At 44.2% G+C, this 22,049-nt stretch overlaps 1 protein-coding gene across 3 annotated transcripts in view; it reads left to right on the plus strand.

The window, feature by feature from the left end:
* The window catches only part of DAB2IP (DAB2 interacting protein), a 204,376-nt gene that overhangs the window by 110,798 nt on the left and 71,529 nt on the right, over positions 1-22,049 (plus strand). For all 3 annotated transcript variants that reach the window (XM_078767189.1, XM_078767191.1, XM_078767190.1), the window contains exons 3-5: positions 2,036-2,134; positions 15,725-15,943; positions 17,206-17,610. In XM_078767189.1, coding sequence (XP_078623315.1) covers positions 2,036-2,134; positions 15,725-15,943; positions 17,206-17,610 — 723 coding nt within the window. The remainder of the gene's footprint in view (positions 1-2,035; positions 2,135-15,724; positions 15,944-17,205; positions 17,611-22,049) is intronic.

Here is a 22,049-nt window from a genome sequence, read left to right on the forward strand (position 1 = left end):
ACAGGTCGCACAAGATCTGCCAGCAACCCTCTTCTGGTTAAACTGCCAAAATCTAGGCTCTCTGCTCACCTTCACTCTTTCATTTCTCTTTTCTCCCGCCTCTGGAACAAACTCCCTCACTCTCTTCAATCCCACTTCTCCCTCCAGGTCTTTAAAACACCTGTTCACCACCGTCTCTTATCTTACCCCATCCAACCCCTTACCTGTTCAACACTGCATTTAACATTTAACCCACAGCATTTAACCCCTGACTATCTCTTCTCCTTCTCCTTCCTTTTGCTTTGATTATTTACCTATTTATTTTTGTCTTTTTGCACTTGTTTTTTGTACTCTGTCAAAGCGTCTTTGGGCTTCTTGAAAAGCGCTATCTATCTATAATTCCAGTAATCTCTGTGTGTATGTGTGTGTGTGTGTGTGTGTCTGTGTGTCTGTGACCGCTGTTTCTCGACAACCACGGGTCCGATATACTTGAAACTTGCCAGGTATATTGCTGGGGACCCGAGGATGTGCCTTTTCAAGGTTTGAAATTAATCGGAGAAGTAGTTACCGAGCTATGGCGATTTAGCCGTTCGCCGTTCGCTTTGGCTTTGCGAATGGACCAAACCATTTCATGTAAATAGAGGGGGGGGGGGGTTCTGTGGTCGTTGCGAATGGACCAAACCATTTCATGTAAATAGAGGGGGGGGTTCTGTGGTCGTTACTGCCACGTGGTTTCAAAGTTTTTTTTTGTTGTTGTTGTTTGCACGCATGTTTTTTTGCACCCACGTACGGGCATGCCCTAGTATAAAATAAATGTATTATTATTATTATTTTCCAAAACCTTGATCTTTTCTACCCCTGCTAATTCACCCCAGATCCACTTTTTTGAAATACCAACTTCCTTCCTGGAAGTTCTTGCAGTGTCCATGTGTTTTATATTTCTCCCACCTCCCCCCAAGCCCTCTCCCTCCCACAGATCTCCCGATGTCCCTGCTCTCAAATGTTGTGTTTCTGTGCTTCCCTCTCTCTCCCCATCTTGTCTAGCGCTCCCTTATTATATGTTTTATGCGTGTGTTTGATTTTTTTTGTGTGATTAATGTTAACTCTTTCACGAGTCTCGATCTTGTACACAAAAAAAATAAAATAATAAGGGGTTTTTTTTGTTTGTTTGTTTGTTTTTTTGTATACAAGATCGAGGCTCATGAAAGAGCTCACATTAATCACACAAAAAGATAAACCGACACACAAAACACAAAAAACAAGGGGAGCGGCAGACAAGATGGGGAGAGAGGGGGAAGGACACAAAAGAGAGGGGGAAGAGGGGGAAGGACACAAACACAACATTTGAGAGCAGGGACATCGGGAGGACTTGGGGGGAGGTGGGAGAGGATTAAAACATATGAACACTGCAAGGACTCTGGGGTGAATTACCGGGGGTAGAAAAGATCAAGGTTTTCGATGGGGGACGATAAGAGATGGTGGTGAACAGCTGTTTTAAAGACCTGGAGGGAGGAGTGGGATTGAATAGAGTGAGGGAGTTTGTTCCAGAGGTGGGAGTAAAGAGGAATGAAAGAATCTCACAGTTGCTGCCGTTTATCCTGCTCAACCAATTGCTCTTGGTCGTCTGTGTACTGCCCTATCTCAGCACGCCACCCACGTTCTAGTGTGATGGCCTTCGGATCACCAAGCCCGTCGGGCAGCTTCTTTGTCTCATTCTACAAGCCTATTTAATATCGAGTTCATGGCTCACATCTGGCAGCAAAACTAAACTGTAGAAGCCTTTCAAATTTATCCCACTCCCTGGCTGGTGCCATGGCTCTTTTGCTTGTTGCTGTTCCCTTAAGTTCGGCTGGAAGTGTCAGCACCGTCTTGTCACATTCAGCACAAACACAGAAAATGTGCACAGCCGTCTGTCCCATCTCAATCTCCATTTTCATTTTGCAGCACGTTGGTATTTATCACTGCTAAGCCTTAATAAGTGGCAGATTGAAATAGTTTTGCCGATTAAAATGCCTTGTCTTGTGACACGTGTACCTTGTTTGACTCCAACCACCAGGTAATAACATCAACTGGAAGCAAGTGCTTTTGCTGTCGCTCTGCTGCCGAGCAGGACAAGTGGATGGAGAACTTGCGTCGGGCAATTCAGCCCAACAAGGTACGTCTTGTTTATTATGGCTTCAATGAAAACGGAAGCTTTAGGATAAAACTGGGCATTTTACCTGTCATTTTCCTGATGGATTTAATTAAAAGACAACTTGTATTTCAAAAACATTCTGCTCTCTTCACTCTATAATTTGTTTGAAGTCATTGTTGTCTGCTTGGAAGTCAAGTAACATCACCTTCATTAAACATCCTTGCTGTGTATATTATATATATATATATATATATATACAGTATATATATATGTATATGTATGTATATATATATATATATATATATATATATATATATATATATATATATATATATATATATATATATATATATATATATATATATATATATATATATGGCATGAATGAGCAAAAATCACTTCTACTTAGTTGTGAAGCTCCATATTGGATGCTTTGGCTTTAACCTCTGCTTAAAATGAATGAAATTAATCATTTTGAAAATTTCGAATTATTCTCACTCAGGTTTCAACATCACCGTAAAGCATATTGTTAAGTTGTTTCAACTTTCTTTATATAAAAAGATGATTTGTAATATGGGATATCACCGGATAGCTCGATACATATTTACATAGAGAGAATTGGGGTCTTCCCTCCATTCTGAACCCCCTCTCTCAGATATGCTACACCAACAGAAACCATAGTTGGGGTACATTTATGGGACATGCCAAATTTGGTTGGATTTGGTTCAGTAGTTTTTTAGTTTTTGAAGCATATATAAACAAACAAATACATGTATACAAATTCAGTTTTATTGTACAGATGACCCTTAAAAATGCAAAAATGTTGAACATTCCCATTGGAAAAATCGAACCACCTAAAAATATACATAATTAAATAACTGACCAAATGCAGCATGATAAACTGACATTCCTTATGCCAGCATTATTTGGTAGACGTTAAAGATTCCACGGTGCCCTTCAAATGTGTGTGCCTTCCCTCAGATGGACATTAAACTGACATCCCATCTATCTACGTATATCCCATGGTGTTCTTTGCAAAGAGTGGGAGAGCTATCACCAGCACTGTCAATAAATTACAAATTCCTGCCCTAACCTACAGAGGGCGTTGCATCAGCTGCACAGCCGCACCCTCAGCCAACGATGATACCCTCAGCCTTGTGCTGCATATGAACGAAGTAGAAGTGTCAATGTCAGTGATGGGTCTGTAAGCGTTGAGGTGGTGTCTTTTGCTGTCTCGTGTCATATCGTACATGTGCTCCTTCTATCCTTGCTGATCTTTCTCCTCTCTACACCTGCAACATTTTCTCTGTGCACTTTAACCTGCCCCTACATGGGGCAGTCACATCAGTCTGAGTGCCCCTCATTTGGCTATCCTCTTTTGCCTCACTGTACCTGTGTCTGTCCTTTCTTGTCGCCTTGTCCTTTTGTCCATCCTTTTTTACCTTTTTTTCCCCCTGTCTATGGCCCTTTTCCACCTATTCCTCTCCCCTGCAGTGTTGATGTTGGTCTCTTAGCCTGTTGTCTCGCTTTTCCCATAAGTATATCTAGAATAGCAAAATCTTTATGTTGTTTATTTGATTGTTTGTTAACTCATTTGTTTCTTGATGTGTGCAAAATTTCTATCAAATCCTTGTTAATCAGTGGCATGTTTTCAAATACGTCAATTGTCCACAGCATTTTTTATGATTTAAAAAGCACATAATTTGTCTATAATTAGCTGTTTGCTAGTTAATGACAGGAAAAATAGGACAAATGACTTTCACAATGTCTATTATTTTAACAATACCATTTTTTGTGCCTCGTTCAAGTCTTAACAATGTTATCATACTAAAATATGCAATTTCGTGTCCGTCTCTCTTTTTGAGCATGATAAATTTGGCCGTTACTTATCCAATTTCAACCAAACTTGAGAAGAGGACCAAGGGTTACACGATGTAGGCTGTAGCAACTTCATTTCTTCAACCCCCCCCCCCCTTCCCCCCCTCACCCTACCCCTCCTGAAGGGGGTTTTCCACCTTTGTCAAAATCTGTGTTAAGGTGTCTATACTTGTTAAGATAGCTAATTGTGGCATTTTTCCAAGGCCACTTCTAATACCAACAACACTAATTAATGATAATAGCATAATATTAATGTTATTACAAAACAATATTAATACTATTATGTATTATTATTATACAATATTAATTGTCAATTAATTATCCTTGCTGATCTTTCCCCTCTCTACACCTACAAGAGCCGCAGGACTACTATTACTGTGCTTTTGCACTACTATTACTAATAATATCCCTTTTCCCCAAGAGGTTTTTCCTCCTTAGACAGACGCCGTGTTAACGTGAATAAATAGCTTATCGTGGCGTTTCCTCAGGCAAGCCTATAAAAAATAAATATATATTATAAACCACAAACACTTATGATTACCTTTTTAAACGGTCACTACTGCTGGTTAACACTGAACTGAAAGGGAAGAAACACGACATCCTCGAATCATTTTCGGCTTATCGTGTCCCCCACAGACTAACGGCCAATCCTACAGTGCCTGCAGAAAGTATTGCCTTCAGAATGTATTCACACCCCTTGACTTTTTTCACATTTTCTTGTGTTACAGCCTGAATTTAAAATGGATTTAATTGAGATTTTTTTGTCGCTGATCTACCCTTAATACCCCATAATGTCAAAGTGGAATTTTTGTTTTAAAATAAAATACAGAAATATCCAATTTACACAAGTATTCTGCCCCCTGATCAATACTCCATAGACATGAATTTGACAGTGATTACAACTTTGAGTCTTCTTGGCTATGTCTGTATCAGTTTTGCATATCTGGATTTAGGGACTTTCTCTTATTCGACATTGTGGATTTGCTCTTGCGCTGTCAAGTTGGATGGGGAGCATCGGTGAACAATAATCTTCAATATTTTCAGCAAGACAGTTTAAATGGGATTCAAATCTGGGCTTTGGCTAACTAAGAGGCCACTCAAGGACTTTCACGTTCTTGTTCTGAGGTTATTCCACTGTTGCTTTGGCTGTATGCTTGGGGTCATTGACCTGTTGGAACGTAAATCTTTGCTGCAGTCATAAGGTCGTTTGCACTCTGAAGCAACTTCTCCCCAAGGATTTGCCTGTATTTGGCTCCACTCATTGTTCCCTCCAGCCTTACAAGTCTCTTTGTCCCTACTGCTGAAAAGCATCACCATAGCATGATGCTGCTACCACCTGATACCAGATGTTTTTGGGTTCTTGATCACCTCCATGACCAAGCTCCTTCTTGCCTGCTTCCTCAGTTTGGTCGGATGGCCAGCTCCAGGAAGAGTCTGGGTAGTTCCATAATCTTTCCATTTCCTAATGATGGAGCTCACTGTGCTCTTGGGAACTTTCAAAGCTCTAGAAATTGTTTTGTACCCTTCCCCAGATGTATGCCTCCTCACAATTCTATCTCGGAGTTCTACGGACAGTTTGTTGGACTTCATAGTAGAGTTTATGCTCTGACATGAACTGTCAACTGTGGGACATTATATAGAAAGGCGTGTTTCTTACTAAATAATGTCCAATCAATTGAATTAGCCATATGTGGACTCCAATGAGGTTGTAGATGTCTCAAGGAAATTGGATGCACATGAGTTAAATTTGGAGTGTCATAGAAAAGGGTTGAATACTTATTGACTCGAGACATTTCAGGTTTTTGTTTTTAATTATTTGGTAAAAAAATATTCTTTTTTTAAAATTCACTTTTACATTATGGGGGTATTATGTGTAGATCATTGACAAAAATCTTAATGAAAACCATTTTAAATTCAGTCTGTAACAACAAAATGTGAAAAAATCAAGGGATGTGAATACTTTCTGAAGGTACTGTAGATGTACTGTAATCTATATACCTCAATGAGGATAATACCATGACCCTTCCTGCGGCTCTTGTAGGAAGCTGGTGTATTAGTTTATTCAAAGCACAATGCTTCAGACTGTTTTTTTAATTTATTTAATGGAGCGATTGTGGTGGTGGCAGGGGTTGGGGGCAGGAGGTATGTGAGTAGTTTTATTTAGTTATTATAAAAGATAATAATGTACGAGATAAAATGTTCCCACAGATTGTTTTTTAACAGATAATAATGTGCAAAGAAATCTGTCTGGCCATTCTCAGAGAGCCTCCTCAGCGCCGACGAGTCTGGCCTTTCACTCAGGCTGACTGGCACGGTCTGCAAGCAGCCATCAATCATCTGGACTGGTCTCCCATCTCTACTGCATCTGTCATCAATTCTTCCTGGGAATTCTTCCAAAGCAAACTGCTCTCTCTCATGCACAGATTTATCCCATCTCGTCTTCAGTTGTCTTACCCTTCCTCCCGTCCATGGTACACTGAATCTTGTGGTGAGGCAGTGGCCCTGAAACAACTTGCCTTTGCCTCTTGGAAGGCAAATCCAACTGAAGGCAATCTCAGTTCCTTCCACCAAGCTCGGAACACGTCCTGGAGGTGGGGTTGCTATCTTTATAAAAAACTCTCTTCCTCACTCGCCCTCCACTGCCCTCTCTCCACCTCACCCCCAGGAATACCTTTGGCTACGGCTTCCCCATCGCTCCCACCTTTTGTTCATATGTGTGTTGTACCGTCCACCAAACAGCGATGACTCCATCTACATCTCGCTGTCTGATAATATGGATTAACTTCTATCTACCCATCCCAACTCTCTCTTCCTCATATGTGGTGATTTCAATTGTCACCATGCCAGTTGGCTGGGTGTGGGTACCTCTCTCACCAGCCATGGCTCTTCAGCAAAGGACTTCTGCGACTCTCTGGGACTGACACAATCTGTCAATTTCCCGACCCGGATCTCAGTCAACGGAGCATCTTCTCTTCTGGATTTGGTTATGACAAACTTCCCTGAAAATGTCTACTGCTCTTCTTCTGCTCCAATCGGCTCATCTGATCATGTGCTTGTCAAAGTGGACATCTCTCTGACCATTCTCAGAGAGCCTCCTCAGCGTCGATGAGTCTGGCATTTCACTCAGGCCAACTGGCACGGTCTTCAAGCAGCCATCAATCATCTGGACTGGTCTCCCATCTCTACCGCCTCTGACATCAACTCATCCTGGGAATTCTTTCAAAGTAAATTGCTCTCTCTCATGCACAGATTTATCCCATCTCGTCTTCAGTTGTCATACCCTTCCTCCCGTCCATGGTACACGGAATCTTGTGGTGAGGCTGTTGCCCTGAAACAACTTGCTTTCGTCTCCTGGAAAGCAAATCCAACGGAAGGAAATCTCTTTTCCTTTCACAAAGCCCGAAACAAGTGTGTGTCCACCCTCAGGAGAGCCAGGAAACAATATCTCACCGTTCTCAAGACCGAACTCTCTTATCTGTCTCCCTCTTCCAAATCCTGGTGGTGTCTGGTCAAATCTGTTTCTGGTGTTTGTTCCCCCTCAATCCCCTCCCTCACCTCAAACGGCTTAACGGCTGACTCCGCACGTGAAAAAGCTGAATGCCTCAACTCTGTGTTTGCCTCTAAATCTTGTGTCCCAAACCCATCCCTCTCTGTACCCACCGTACCCAGTCGTACCTAGCTGCTCCTGGACTCTGTGTCCTTTCCTCCTGACAAGGTGGAAAAGTTTCTGTCAACCCTCGACTCTGATTCTGCAACTGGTCCTGGCGGCATCAGCCCACGGGTCCTAAAATCATGTTCTTCCGCTCTTTCACTCCCTCTTTCTGTTCTCTTCACCCTCTCTTTTGCTCAAGGTCATCTGCCATCTGCTTGGAAATCAGCAAACATCACCGCTTTGCACAAAAAGGTGCAAAAACAGATCCCAGCAACTACAGACCAATCAGCCTTCTCCCAATTATCAGCAAAGTCATGGAATCCATCATTGCTTCAGATATGAAATCTTTCCTCTTCTCCAATGGCTTGATCTCGGATCATCAATTTGGTTTCAGACCTGGTCACTCTACTCTGGACATGCTGCTTCTGCTTTCTCAACAATGGATGGAGGTCCTCAACGCCAAACAGGAAATTAGAGCTGTCTCCCTTGACATTTCACGTGCCTTCGATACGGTCTGGCACCCTGCTCTGCTCACCAAACTCTCCTCCTTTGGTATCCATGGAAATCTCCACGCATGGCTGGCGGACTTCCTCTCTGGTCGTAGTCAACGTGTGGCCCTGAATGGGTTTCTCTCATCTCCTCTTCCTGTTCAGGCTGGAGTTCCCCAAGGTAGTGTTCTGGGCCCTGTGCTTTTTCTGGTCTTCATCAATGATCTCTCTGACTCTCTTGAAAATCCTCTCTATCTCTTTGCTGACGACTCTACTCTCTGTCGCTCCATTCCTCATCCCTCAGATCGGCAGTCGGCAGCCTCCTCACTCTCTGCAGACCTGGACAAAATCACAGACTGGGCAAACAAATGGAACATGTCTTTCAATCCTGATAAATCTCACACTCTTACGATGTCTCTCCGAAAAGACCGACTGGAAAACCCTCCCATCCACTTTCTGAATAATCCTCTCCAAGAAGTTCTGTCACTCAAGCTTTTGGGTCTCACTATTTGCCATGATCTTTACTGGGAAAACCACATTTCAAATCTGGCCTCCAAAGCCAGTCGCCGACTGGGCATCCTCCGTCGTGCGAAGTCCTTCCTTGGCACACCTGAGCTCCTCACCACATACAAGGCTTTCATCCGCAGCTCTATGGAATACTGCTCTCCCCTCTGGTCTGGTGCTCCTGCCTCACACCTAGCCCGTCTTCACGCTGTTGAAACCAAAGCGTTCAGAATCATTGGAATCTCCCGCGATGAAGCTAACTCCAAGGGTCTTTCACTCACTCACCGCAGGCAGGTTGGTGGTCTTTCCGTCTTCTACCGACTCCTCTCTGGCCTTGCCCCCCCCAGCCCTCTCTGGGCTCTGTCCCCCAAATATTCCTACAGGTCGCACAAGATCTGCCTGCAACCCTCTTATGGTTAAACTGCCAAAATCAAGACTTTCTGCTCACCTTCACTCTTTCATTCCTCTTTTCTCCCGCCTCTGGAACAAACTCCCTCACTCTCTTCAATCCCACTCCACCCTCCAGGTCTTTAAAACAGCTGTTCACCACCATCTCTTATCCTCCCCCATCCAAAACCTTGATCTTTTTACCCCCGCTAATTTCGGTCCCCTTGTGTTTTATACCTCTCCCCCCCCCCCCCCCTCCCCTTCCCACGCCTCCTGCCCCCAAGCCCTCTCCCTCCCACACTTCTCCCTGCTCTCAAATGTTGTGGTTGTGTGCTTCCCCTTCTCTCCCCATCTTGTCTTCCGCTCCCTCTTTTTGTATATTTTGTTTGTCTGGTTGATTTGTTTGTGAAATAAATGTTAGCTCTTTCACGAGCCTCGATTCAGTATACAAAAAAAAACAAAAAAAAAAAACAAGTGTGTTTCTACCCTCAGGAGTGCCAGGAAGCACTATCTCTCCACACTCAAGAATGAACTCTCAAACCTGTGTCCTTCCTCCAAATCCTGGTGGTGTCTGGTCAAATCCGTTTCTGGTGTTTGTTCCCCCTCCATCCCCTCCCTTACCTCAAATGGCGACACAGTTGACTCCGCACGTGACAAAGCCAAATGCCTCAACTCTGTGTTTGCCTCAAATTCGTGTGTCCCAAACCCATCTCTCTCTGTTCCCACCTTTCCCAGTCGAACCCAACTGCTCCTGGACTCTGGGTCCTTCTCTCCTGACAAGGTGAAGTTTCTGTCAACCCTCGACTCTGATTCTGCAACTGGTCCTGACGGCATCAGCCCACGAGCCCTAAAATCCTGCTCTGCCGCTCTATCTCATCCTCTCTCTGTTATTTTCACCCTCTCTTTTGCTCAAGGTCATCTGCCAGCATCTTGGAAATCATCAAACATTACCGCTTTACACAAAAAAGGTGCAAAAACAGATCCTTGCAACTACAGACCAATCAGCCTGCTCCCAATTATCAGCAAAGTCATGGAATCCATCATTGCTTCAGATATCAAATCCTTCCTCTTCTCCAATGGCTTGATCTCTGATCATCAATTTGGATTCAGACCAGGCCATTCTACTCTGGACATGCTGCTTCTGCTGTCTCAACAATGGATGGAGGTCCTTAATGCCAAACAGGAAATCAGAGCTGTCTCCCTTGACATATCACGTGCCTTCGATACGGTCTGGCACCCAGCTCTGCTCACCAAACTTTTCTCCTATGGTATCCATGGAAATCTCCACTCATGGCTTGCAGACTTCCTCTCTGGTCGAAGGCAACGTGTGGCCCTGAATGGATTTCTCTCATCTCTTCTTCCTGTTCTGGCTGGAGTTCCCCAAGGTAGTGTTCTGGGCCCTGTGCTATTTCTGGTCTTCATCAATGATCTCTCCAACTCTCTGGAAAATCCTCTCTATCTCTTTGCTGATGACTCCACTATCTGCCGCTCCATTCCTCATCCCTCAGATCGACAGTCTGCAGCCTCCTCACTCTCTGCAGACCTGGACAAAATCACAGACTGGTCAAACAAGTGGAACATGTCTTTCAATCCTGATAAATCCCACACTCTTACTCTGTCTCTCCGAAAAGACCGACTGGAAAACCCTCACATCTACTTTCTCAACAATCCTCACCAAGAAGTTCTGTCGCTCAACTTTTGGGTCTCACTATCTGCCATGATCTTTCTTGGGATAACAACATTTCCAAGCTGGCCTCCAAAGTCAGTCGCCGACTGGGCATCCTCCGTCGTGCGAAGTCCTTCCTTGGCACACCTGAGCTCCTCACCACATACAAGGCTTTCATCCGCAGCTCAATGGAATACTGTTCCCCCCTCTGGGCTGGTGCTCCTGCCTCACACCTAGCTCGGCTTCACGCTGTTGAAACCAAAGCTTTCAGAATCATTGGAATCTCCTGCGATGAAGCTAACTCCGAGGGCCTTTCACTCACTCACCGCAGGCAGGTTGGTGGTCTTTCTGTCTTCTACCGACTCCTCTCCGGCCTTCCTCCCCCAGCTCTCTCTGTGCTCTGTCCCCCTAATATTCCTACAGGTCGCACAAGATCTGCCAGCAACCCTCTTATGGTTAAACTGCCAAAATCTAGGCTCTCTGCTCACCTTAACTCTTTCATTCCCCTTTTCTCCCACCTCTGGACAAACTCCCCCACTCCCTTCAATCCTCCCTCCAGGTCTTTAAAACACCAGTTCACCACCATCTCTTATCTTCTAAAACCATCATAAAAATAAAAACATCATAAAAACCATCATAAAAACAAAAACATCAATAAAACCATCATAAAAACTTCCCCATCCAAAACCTTGATCTTTTCTACCCCCGCTAATTCACCCCAGATACACTTTTTTTGAAATTCCAACTTCTTTCCTGGAAGTCCTTGCAGTGTTTATGTGTTTTATACCTCTCCCACCTCCCCCCAAGCCCTCCCCCTCCCACATTTCTCTCGATGTCCTTGCTCTCAAATGTTGTGTTTGTGTCCTTCCCCCTTTCTCCCCATCTTGTGTTCCGCTCCCCTTATTTTGTGTTTTATGTGTCGGTTGCCTTTTTGTGTGATTAATGTTAGCTCTTTCACGAGCCTCGATCTTGTATTGCAAAAAAATAAAAAATAAAAAAATTGGAGATATTCGTGTTAAAATGGTAACATGTGACTTTCTGAATGTTATCTGAATGGGTAATATGACTGGCGTGCATCCACGTGTTTCTGCTATCAATGGATTAGCGTTCACATTTGTGTCCATAGCTTAAATAAATGTTGTGCTCCTTGAGAATCTACTATAAAGTCGATGAAAGGTAACGTTCGACATTCTTTGAGCATTTCAACACCATTCACAATTTTGTTGAAAGCTCATGTGGTTGATTAACATTATTGTGAAAGGCCTGTTACACGTTGACTGCTCAAAATATGGCCATCACTCCTTCTGTCATCGCCATCAGCACCTGCTCATCTGGTATCTTTTCTCTTGTTAATCCTGCTCAACTCCGAGCTGTATACTTTCATCTACTCCTTTGTGGGTTTTTTTCACTTGTATATTGATTTGCTTCCTTGTCTTTGTGCAATGCCATTACCTTCTCCATTCCTTCAAAATGGTGACTCATCACCATCTCAATTTTACCCATCCTCCCCTCCCCTGTACAGCTCTTTAATGACCTGCAAACTCTGTGTAAAAGGACTATACTTTAAAAAAAATCTTTCCAGATGAATAAGAGTTACCAGTGGTTTTTATAACTGGTTATTTGTCTTTTAATGCATCTCAGATACAGCTTTGTGAATGCTACCACAATTAAACAAGCACTTCTGTCTGTGAGGAACAGCAACATTGCCCCGTACAGTCTAAAACTGAGTTGATGTCCTCAGGCTGCACAGTTACAGATTGGAACCATGTTGGCAATAACAACAGGAAAGCACATAAAGGCAAAACGCTGGTGGCATTGTGTAAATGAAGGTTGTAGGATGTAGACCTGAGATGTCTGTGTGTGTGTGTGTCTCCGTGTGTGAAATATACATCGGGGTTCGACCTCAACTCCGAAGGTGTGCTGTGATGAGTGTCCGTAGATGTCCCGAGGAGCTGTATTTTTCAATATCACAAGCGGCGAATGACCTTTACGGTGTGGAAGGTCACCGATGATTTGGCCCCTTATAAATGTCTGTGAAGGAACCAAGCTCTTTGTCATCGTGACATGTGTTGGCGTTGTATTTTAGTGGCACAGCATCCATATTTGCATGCCACACTGGCCAGAGTTAATTTTTCGTGATGACGATGCATCTATGAGCTGCACTAATAGGGAACTTTCTCCGAATAAATTGAATCAAAATCCTTCAACGACGACCTGCATTGGGTTTGGAACTACAAGTGTGCAGCTGCACTTCCTCGTCACCAAACAAACCTTCATTGAAATATGCCCTCTACGATGAATGAATGGTATCAAATCCCTTGTCAAACCATCAGAAGACTCATTTGCTCCTCAAGATATTGTTGTTTGTTCATGTATCGATTCCAATGGTGGGCCCTCATGAAATCTAAGCAGCTGCCTACTTTACGCTCGGGTAATGCTGGAGATTTATTGACAAAGCAAGCTGCCTCCATTGGCTGTTTCTTATGGCACAATAGCCTGAGTTTTACACCATGCCGGTGTCAATCTATCGTTTACCTCCCATCGTCAGTATGTTTGTCCGTGACATATGCTCACCAATTGTATCCGACTGAAGAAGCGATGGCGTTCGAGCCATCGGGGATGTCTCCCCCATCTTTGATGTTCCTCACCTTATTTTAAATCCATCATTTTATTTTCACTACCAAGCACTTTAAATGCTTTATGCTCATCTCAAAATCTATTGAACTCCCATAAGCAATCCGTTTTCACGTGGTAATGTTTTCTGGATATGTCGTGTCTCGTGTATTTTCGTAAAACGGGGGGAATTCACGTAAAATCCGGAAAATCGTGGGGGGAAAAATCCTCCAGTGTACTAGCACAGCCTTACTTGAAGGTTGGCCTCCTATTATTGTTCGGGTGGGATATAATGTTTTTCTTATGCAATTCTTGCCATAGTCGTTGCTTTGACACATCTTGGAATGTCGCTCATTGTGTTTCACGACAAGTGTTCCGAAAGTTTAAATTCCGTAACTTGGACACATCATCTAACCAGGCATAGACGGTGGCTGAAGCGGTATACAGAATGGCAGGCCATGCTGCTGCATCCATGGTGGCCCCTTTTTGACTCCTTTCCCCCATCAATGACTGTCCGAACCTCCGTGCGATATCAAAAAGTATTGCACGTCAATCCTTTATTTTTAACGAGTCATTGAAGAGGAAAAAGGTGACGTGTTTAAATGCTTGCTCACCAGCCTGGCAAAGTGAGAAACAAATGGTAACATCTGTGCTTTTGAGAATGAAGAGGTAGATTGTTATCAACATTGCAAGATTGTTATCAACAATGATTGTTATCATTGCAAGGTAGATTGTTATCAACATCAAGCCTGGTGTTGGCTTAGCGGTTAGGGTGCCGGCTTGGGATCCTAGGATCCTGGGTTCAAATCCCGGTTGATCGCTGAATTAATGCCAGGGGGGTCCACTCAGCCTGTCATCCTTCCGAGGTCGGCAAATTGAGTATCAGCTTGCTGGGATGAATGATCCCGGTGTGTACCCCGATTAGAATAGGTACACCGTATCCCTGCGCAGTGCGCATCGTAAGAGGCGACCAAGGGTTGGCGTCAGGAAGGGCATCCGGCCATAAAAACATTGCCTCAAACAGGGAACCATGATTGTCATGGGGCCCGCAAGTCTAACCCCTGCTCTAGAGGGGAAAATGGCCTTAAAACGATCATTCATTCATTCATTCATTGCAAATGCAAAAGTTTAACTCTCGCTTGCTTTTAGCCACAGCGGTGTGATGCCATTAAGCGTTGCACCCAAGGTCGCTTTACCCAGCTTTCTATCGGATGGATTATCATGGCTTTTAAAGCCCATTCCCGATGACTCCATGCCTCTGAGGGTCTTAATGCAAATTGATTAAACTTTATATATATAATGTTGGATTGCAAAGGAAATTGTGGGTAAGTTAGGAAGCTGTGTTGACGTTTGGAGGTGCAAGAGCAGCAAATGGATCCATTTGTCTCGGGAGTGATTGGTGAGGTGTGGGTCGTTGGTGTTGAAGGCTCTATTTTCACACATAGCAGATGGCCATAATTTGCCTTCCTGGGATATCTTGCATTAGCGGCTGTGTCTTATTTTCACAACAGATGGGGTTTTGCCTCGGCCTGCAGAATTGACCGCTTCGCTCACCCCCTTCCTTCCCTCTCCTTACCCTGCCCCCTAACTCCTCCCAGGCGTAGCGCACCTGCAAAATCAGAAATCGCAATTTCCTTCAGGAGATAGAGAGGAGGGGTAAAAACCAACCAACCAGGCAGCAAAATTGGCCAACCATCCATTTTCGCCTTGTCTTGAGCGTGCTGCATGTAAACGACATCAATAATTCAGGCAGCGCGCAGTAATTGGAGCCAAGCCATCAGGCGAGACGTCCACAAACCTCTCCCTCGTCTCCACCTGCAGCCGGCTTCCCACTGTGTCCCTGTCGCTCCACTGCCTTGCAGGCAAACAGGAGGGACCAAGACAAAGTGTGTACGGCTCTGGGTTCTGTGTTTTTAATGAAACGTGGCATAAAATGAGGCTCATTGCTGGTGATATGTATATCCGACAATTGTTTATCAATTTATCGAATAATAACAACGGAGAGGTGAACAAAATCATTAAATCCACAAAGACCACTATCAATAAACCCACAGTGCATACCTCGAAATATTGCTCACGCCACCTAGCATAAAGTCGCTAAGTTTAAGAATTTCCATGTGGACATGTTTGATTCTCACGGTCTGTACATGATCTTCTTTTTCCGATTGGCATTTAGCATTCTGAGTTGGCAGGTGGCCCATTTGGAATCGGCAATGGGCAGGTGGCCCATTTGGAATTTGGAATCTTCGAGGATGCTTTATACAAAATGGATTAAGGACTTCTTCATATTTGATATCATTTTTCGAGTTATACCCAAATTTAAGGTGCACAGGTAAACATACAAAGATTGCAATGGTGTGGTTTGCTCCGAAGGATGTTCCAAGCCATGACCTTTTCGTCCAATTTCACTGGCCGCCTGACAGGACAACACTCGGCGTGTGGAGAATTCCCTTCGGGTGTGGGTGATCGAAGCGAGAGACCTTCCACCGAAACGCCGCTACTTCTGTGAGCTGTGTGTGGATGACGCCCTGTATGCACGGACCACGAGCAAGGCGCGGCGTGAGAATCTCTTTTGGGGAGAGCAGTTTGAGTTTGCAGCTTTACCGTCTTCCGCTCGACACTTGACCATACACTTGTACAAGGTACGTAACAAACGGCTAATTGGCCAAATAGCAAATCAAATCGTTGGACAATTTGGGAAACAGGAATGTCTTATACCGACGGTAAAAAGCTAACAAAAATGTGGAATCGACAAAATGAAAACACTTATGGCATTGCAAAAGCAGTCGGCAACCGACTGACCAAGTTGTCGGCAGGTACTGCCACAATGACCTCCGAATAGAGTGCGCATCTAGCCAGCTCGCCAAAGGCATGTTACCATAGTTCATTTGAAAAGGCATCCCTGAAAGGTATTTGTGGATTACCAGCGATGTGTGAAAACATATAGGCTACAGGGGATCCATACACAAGAATCCATCCAGAAAATAATGCACCATCATCTCCTGTGTCTATCACCTGGCTCGGGCAAGAGCAACGGCCTAAAAGTTTTGTGGAGCTGGCTTAACAGCTATGCACGGACATTGCTCATTGTCACACGGGGTTTGCTAGCCCCAGTGGCCTGAGGTAGAGCCCGGAAGGATTGAATTTGAATCCAAGTCTTGTCAGTGCAGGGGGTTTTCGCTCTGAAGCTTTAAAGGTGATCACGGGCGATGCTGCTTTGTGAACATTGCAACAACATAGGTAAACGGGGCATAAACGGGCTCCGGTAACAATTAAAGGATTCATTCCTACCGAGTGCTGGATCCGTACAGCTGATCGGACAGTTGGCGGTTAAACACAGCAAACTTGGTACAGCTACGCTACTGATGCATTGCGTCCACACTCTATACTAGCCCAATAATGCAGAATTTGGCCAGGGCACCGGCGTGCATCGGCATGATCTTTTTGAAAGACACCGCGAGATATTTAACGTCCGTAAGTCACAAGAGCAGGTGGAACAGCAAGCTTAACATCTCCCATGAAGGGAGGCGTCCTCCTTGATACAGCATTCTGATCACAACACAAGAGATAACATGCAGCGAGGTAGCATAATGAGATCTACAATGACTTGTGATGTCGATAACTACACCGTATTGATGATGCAACCAGCTGATCGTATTTGTGATCTAATCCTAATCCACTATTTGTTCCTTAAATAATTACAATCCCATTATTGCACTCAGCGCCTGCTTACCTGAACTCGCTATTTATTTTTATCTCTCTTGTTTGTCGCTTATTCACCATTTTTCTTTTTCCACTGTTCTTTGTTCTTTTCTCCTTATGTCCATTGTTTTTTTTGTTTTTTTTCAGAGAACCCATCCATTTTGTTTTGTCTTCATCATGCCCTCTTTCACCCCTTCCACAGGAACCAGAGAAAAGCAAGAAGAAGAAAGACAAGGCGAGTGGTTATGTGGGCCTGGTCATGATACCGATGATGGCGGTACGGGGCCGCCAGTTTGTTGAGAAATGGTACGCCATTTCAACTCCCGGTGGCAGTGGGCCCGGTGGTGGCGGGGGTGGTGTCAGTGGGGCCGCCGCTAAGCTGAGTGGTGCGGGTAAAGCTGCATCCCCACCTGCAGCCCTACGCATAAAGGCACGTTTCTTGAGCATTGCGGTGCTCCCCATGGAGTGCTACAAGGAGTTTGCGGAGCACATAACAACACGGCACGGAGCACTATGTGCTGCTCTCGAGCCCCTACTGTCAGTAAAGAGCAAGGAGGAGGTGGCACGTGCCCTCGTTCACATTTTACAGAGCACCGGGAAGGCCAAGGTGAGACACAGCGGGCCCTACGAATGGACCTTCCTTATAATATTTTGTGGACTTTGGATCCTCTACCTATCTCTCCACCTAGATCCCTTGTCTTTTCTTCCTGCTATATACTTTCCATCCTCTTCTTGATTGCTAGTTTCCCACTTTTTACCTCCGCCACCAAAGGTGCATGGAGGTTGTATTTTCACCCGTCTGTCTGTCTGTGAGCAAGATATCTCAAAAATTTATGAATGGATTCGGATGAAATTTGGTGGACAAGTTGGGTGTGTGACAATGACGAATTTATTCAATCTTGGTGAAGATGCGGATCCAGATACGAGACTTTTCAAAGTGATTCTTCACCATTGAGAGATAGGGCCAAAAAGTATATATAGCACAATATTTCAAAATGTTATTGGCAGATTTGGCCGAAACCTGGTCGATAGATTGGGTGTGTGATAACTGATAAGGGCACATTAATTAAATTTTGGTGAAGATCCGGATCCGGATACAAGGATTTTTAAAGTGATTCCTCAGCATTGAGAGATGGGACCGAAAACGATATAAAGAACGATATTTCCAAAAGTTGTGGACGGATTATGACAAAACCTGGTGGTTGAATTGGGTAGGTGACAAGAACAAATCGATTCGATTTTGGTTCAGGTCCGGATACAGATCCGGCCTATCAGTGGGATACAAAACGTAAACTGCTCAGCCTGGCAGAGGTATGCTCTCTACCGAGTACTACCATCGCTATTCGTCTCTATGATGAACATTATTTGAGATTAATCAAGGGAAATTTGCAAACCACACTGAAATGTAAAAACGCACAATAGCTTCATTTCATTGCCATATAATTTGCCACTTCCCATTATTGTATGAAAACTTCCACATTAAGCAAAGAATGCAACTTCATTGAACTCCCCATCTGTTTCTGTGCAGCCGGCCATGTGTTGCTATCTGACGTCTCTGATTGGCTCTGAAAGCCGCATGAAGGGTATGTGTTTCACATCCAATCAGGAACCAACAAAGGAAATGCGTGGCCACATGCACAGACATTGCCAGCAGATTCATGAAGTTACATTTGCTGCTTAATGGTGCTTCTTCCTTTTTGTTCTCATACAAGGATGTAAGGCAGAAAATTTCAAATGATCACATCTTGCAATTCTCAGTTTTTGAAACGAGTGTGGTTACCCTTTAATAACTTCCTTTACTTACTGCAGCGATAAGAAACTTGCACACGTACTTACTTTTATCATTATTTTTTGCTTTATGCTCGCGTTATTGCCACACAGTGTGACGTCATAGTCTAGAAATTTTAAATGGATCACGCGTCGATAGGCTTTGTGATCATCACGCGAGCGAAAGCTTGTATTCTTGCAAAGACATTCACAGTCAGTAATTACCTGAGTCAGTTCAGCGGGTCCTTGAAACTCCTTCATGCGAGTCGCTCTCCAGAGGGTGATCCTCAATCGTCGTTGCACTTCGTGCTAAGAGTCATGCTTCTGATGCTGCCCACTCGGATGTTAAGTTTATTTTTAGAGATTATGACATCGCCGCACACCATCGTAAGTAAGTGGCTATTGTTACCAGTGGCCTCGTTTGTTGCTTTGGATGCACGCGCGGCATAAAAAGACGTATAGGTACGCTCTCTCACGCTCCTCTAACCTGACTCTCCACTTGTTTTCCCTATAACAGCTGGCTGTGTCTTGGCATTTTCAGCTCACGCCGTCGACTCGAAGGGATTTCCACCTCTTTATCCTTTTTTTTTTTCACCATTGCACGCAGGCCCCCACGAGGAAAACCAGCGATGCCTCGGTGCTTGACAATGCCGCTTCTCTTGTTGGTTCGCGAAATGCATTTTTGTCCCCCGTCGCACAGCAGAGCGAAAGGGGGACTATGCCTATGGTTTTCCCCTCCGTCCGTGTGTGCATCCGTCCGTGCGTGCGTCCGTGCGGACGTGCGTGCGTGCGTGCGTAAGCAAAGGACCGAATTCTAATTTGGTGTGTGGGTGCAACCCACGTCCAAATCCAAGATGGCCGCCGCCATATATATGTCTGAACCTTATGAGCGGAATATCTTGAAAAATAAACGAACTACCAACTTCTAATCTGGTGTGTGGGTGTATCCATGCATAAGGAAGAACCCCATTGAAAATTGGATCGCCATGTCAAAATCCAAGTTGGCCGCCACCATATATATGTCCGAACCTTGTGAGCGGAATATCTTGAAACATAAACGAACTACCAACTTCTAATCTGGTGTGTGGGTGTATCTACGCATAAGGAAGAACCCCATTGAAAATTGGATCGCCACGTCAAAATCCAAGATGGCCGCCACCATATATATGTCCGAACCTTGTGAGCGGAATATCTTGAAAAATAAACGAACTACCAACTTCTAATCTGGTGTGTGGGTGTATCTATGCATAAGGAAGAACCCCATTGAAAATTGGGTCGCCACGTCAAAAGCCAAGTTGGCCGCCGCCATGTATGTCTGAACCTTGTGAGCGGAATATCTTGAAAAATAAATGAACTACCAACTTCTAATCTGGTGTGTGGGTGTATCTATGCATAAGGAAGAACCCCATTGAAAATTGGATCGCCACGTCAAAATCCAAGATGGCCGCCACCATATATATGTCCGAACCTTGTGAGCGGAATATCTTGAAACATAAACGAACTACCAACTTCTAATCTGGTGTGTGGGTGTATCTACGCATAAGGAAGAACCCCATTGAAAATTGGATCGCCACGTCAAAATCCAAGATGGCCGCCACCATATATATGTCCGAACCTTGTGAGCGGAATATCTTGAAAAATAAACGAACTACCAACTTCTAATCTGGTGTGTGGGTGTATCTATGCATAAGGAAGAACCCCATTGAAAATTGGGTCGCCACGTCAAAAGCCAAGTTGGCCGCCGCCATGTATGTCTGAACCTTGTGAGCGGAATATCTTGAAAAATAAATGAACTACCAACTTCTAATCTGGTGTGTGGGTGTATCTATGCATAAGGAAGAACCCCATTGAAAATTGGATCGCCACGTCAAAATCCAAGATGGCCGCCACCATATATATGTCCGAACCTTGTGAGCGGAATATCTTGAAACATAAACGAACTACCAACTTCTAATCTGGTGTGTGGGTGTATCTACGCATAAGGAAGAACCCCATTGAAAATTGGATCGCCACGTCAAAATCCAAGATGGCCGCCACCATATATATGTCCGAACCTTGTGAGCGGAATATCTTGAAAAATAAACGAACTACCAACTTCTAATCTGGTGTGTGGGTGTATCTATGCATAAGGAAGAACCCCATTGAAAATTGGATCGCCATGTCAAAATACAAGATGGCCGCCTTGCGTCTTCCACTTTGTCAACTCACATCACTTCACCGACGGGGGACCTAGGCGTTAACGCTTGTTCAGTCAGAAACTACGCAATGATGAGCATCATATTGCAGCACTGGTACCCATTTTGGCACCGCACGCATCTCGGAGGCAAAACCGCACGTGGCCGAAGCAAATTTTGTGTGTGCTTGTCAGTCTTGCCTTTTGGTTCATAAATGGTGCATGTGAATATGTAAAAATAATAAAATAACCGATCATAGCTAATCCAGTCCAAATTCAAAAATCAGCCCATGCCCATCGACTACATTCTGCACCTTCCAGGGACATAAGCTTGGAAAGGTGCCCAATTAGCATATAGGCCTCTGGTCAGCAAGGCGTCCTGTCACTCAGCGGCGTTTAACATCTACACGAAGGGAATAATTATTATCAGTTGTGAAAGGTGATGAAGACAAAAATGGTGGTGGGTGTGTGAGGAGGGTGATAATAGCTGCATGGTGGATCGTTGCCAAGTCAAACATCCGGTTTACCACGGTGCCATCACCAGCTCGTTACCACAAGCAGCGTTTCAGCGTCCATCTCGTTTTGCCTTTCAGCCCAATTAACAACTCCATTATTCATTCATTCAGTGTGTATACGAATTGCAATTAAAAAGTTTCGCTTTAATTATTTAATTTGCGGCTGTATTGAGAAAATTAAAAAAATTATTAAAGAGTGGTTGTCCACATATTAAGTTAGCACAAATGGCAGAATGTTTGGCTCCTACTTGCAAGCTCCAAACATCCTTTTCGCTTCATCCCTTACCTCTGTACCCCCACAACCTCCTTTTGTTTTTTTTGCCTCCTTCCCAACTCCTCTAACCTTCCCTTCTCTTTTCACATTCTTATCTTCATACAAAACAATTTTTTAACATGTGGATATTACCAATAAGAGAACATTTTCTGAAAAAAAAGGTACACCTGTGAATGGGCTTACATGTTTATGGATTCTCCTGGTTGGTGTTGAAATCTCTCTAACAATTGCAAGGAATTTAGCAGACAACGTACAAATCAACATCGTGCAAGTACACTTTTCTCCTAATGTCTTTGTCTGCGTGTGATCGATGTACA

Source organism: Myxine glutinosa, chromosome 13 (assembly GCF_964187855.1).
Source record: "Myxine glutinosa chromosome 13, kmMyxGlut1.1, whole genome shotgun sequence".
Lineage (NCBI taxonomy): Eukaryota > Metazoa > Chordata > Myxini > Myxiniformes > Myxinidae > Myxine > Myxine glutinosa.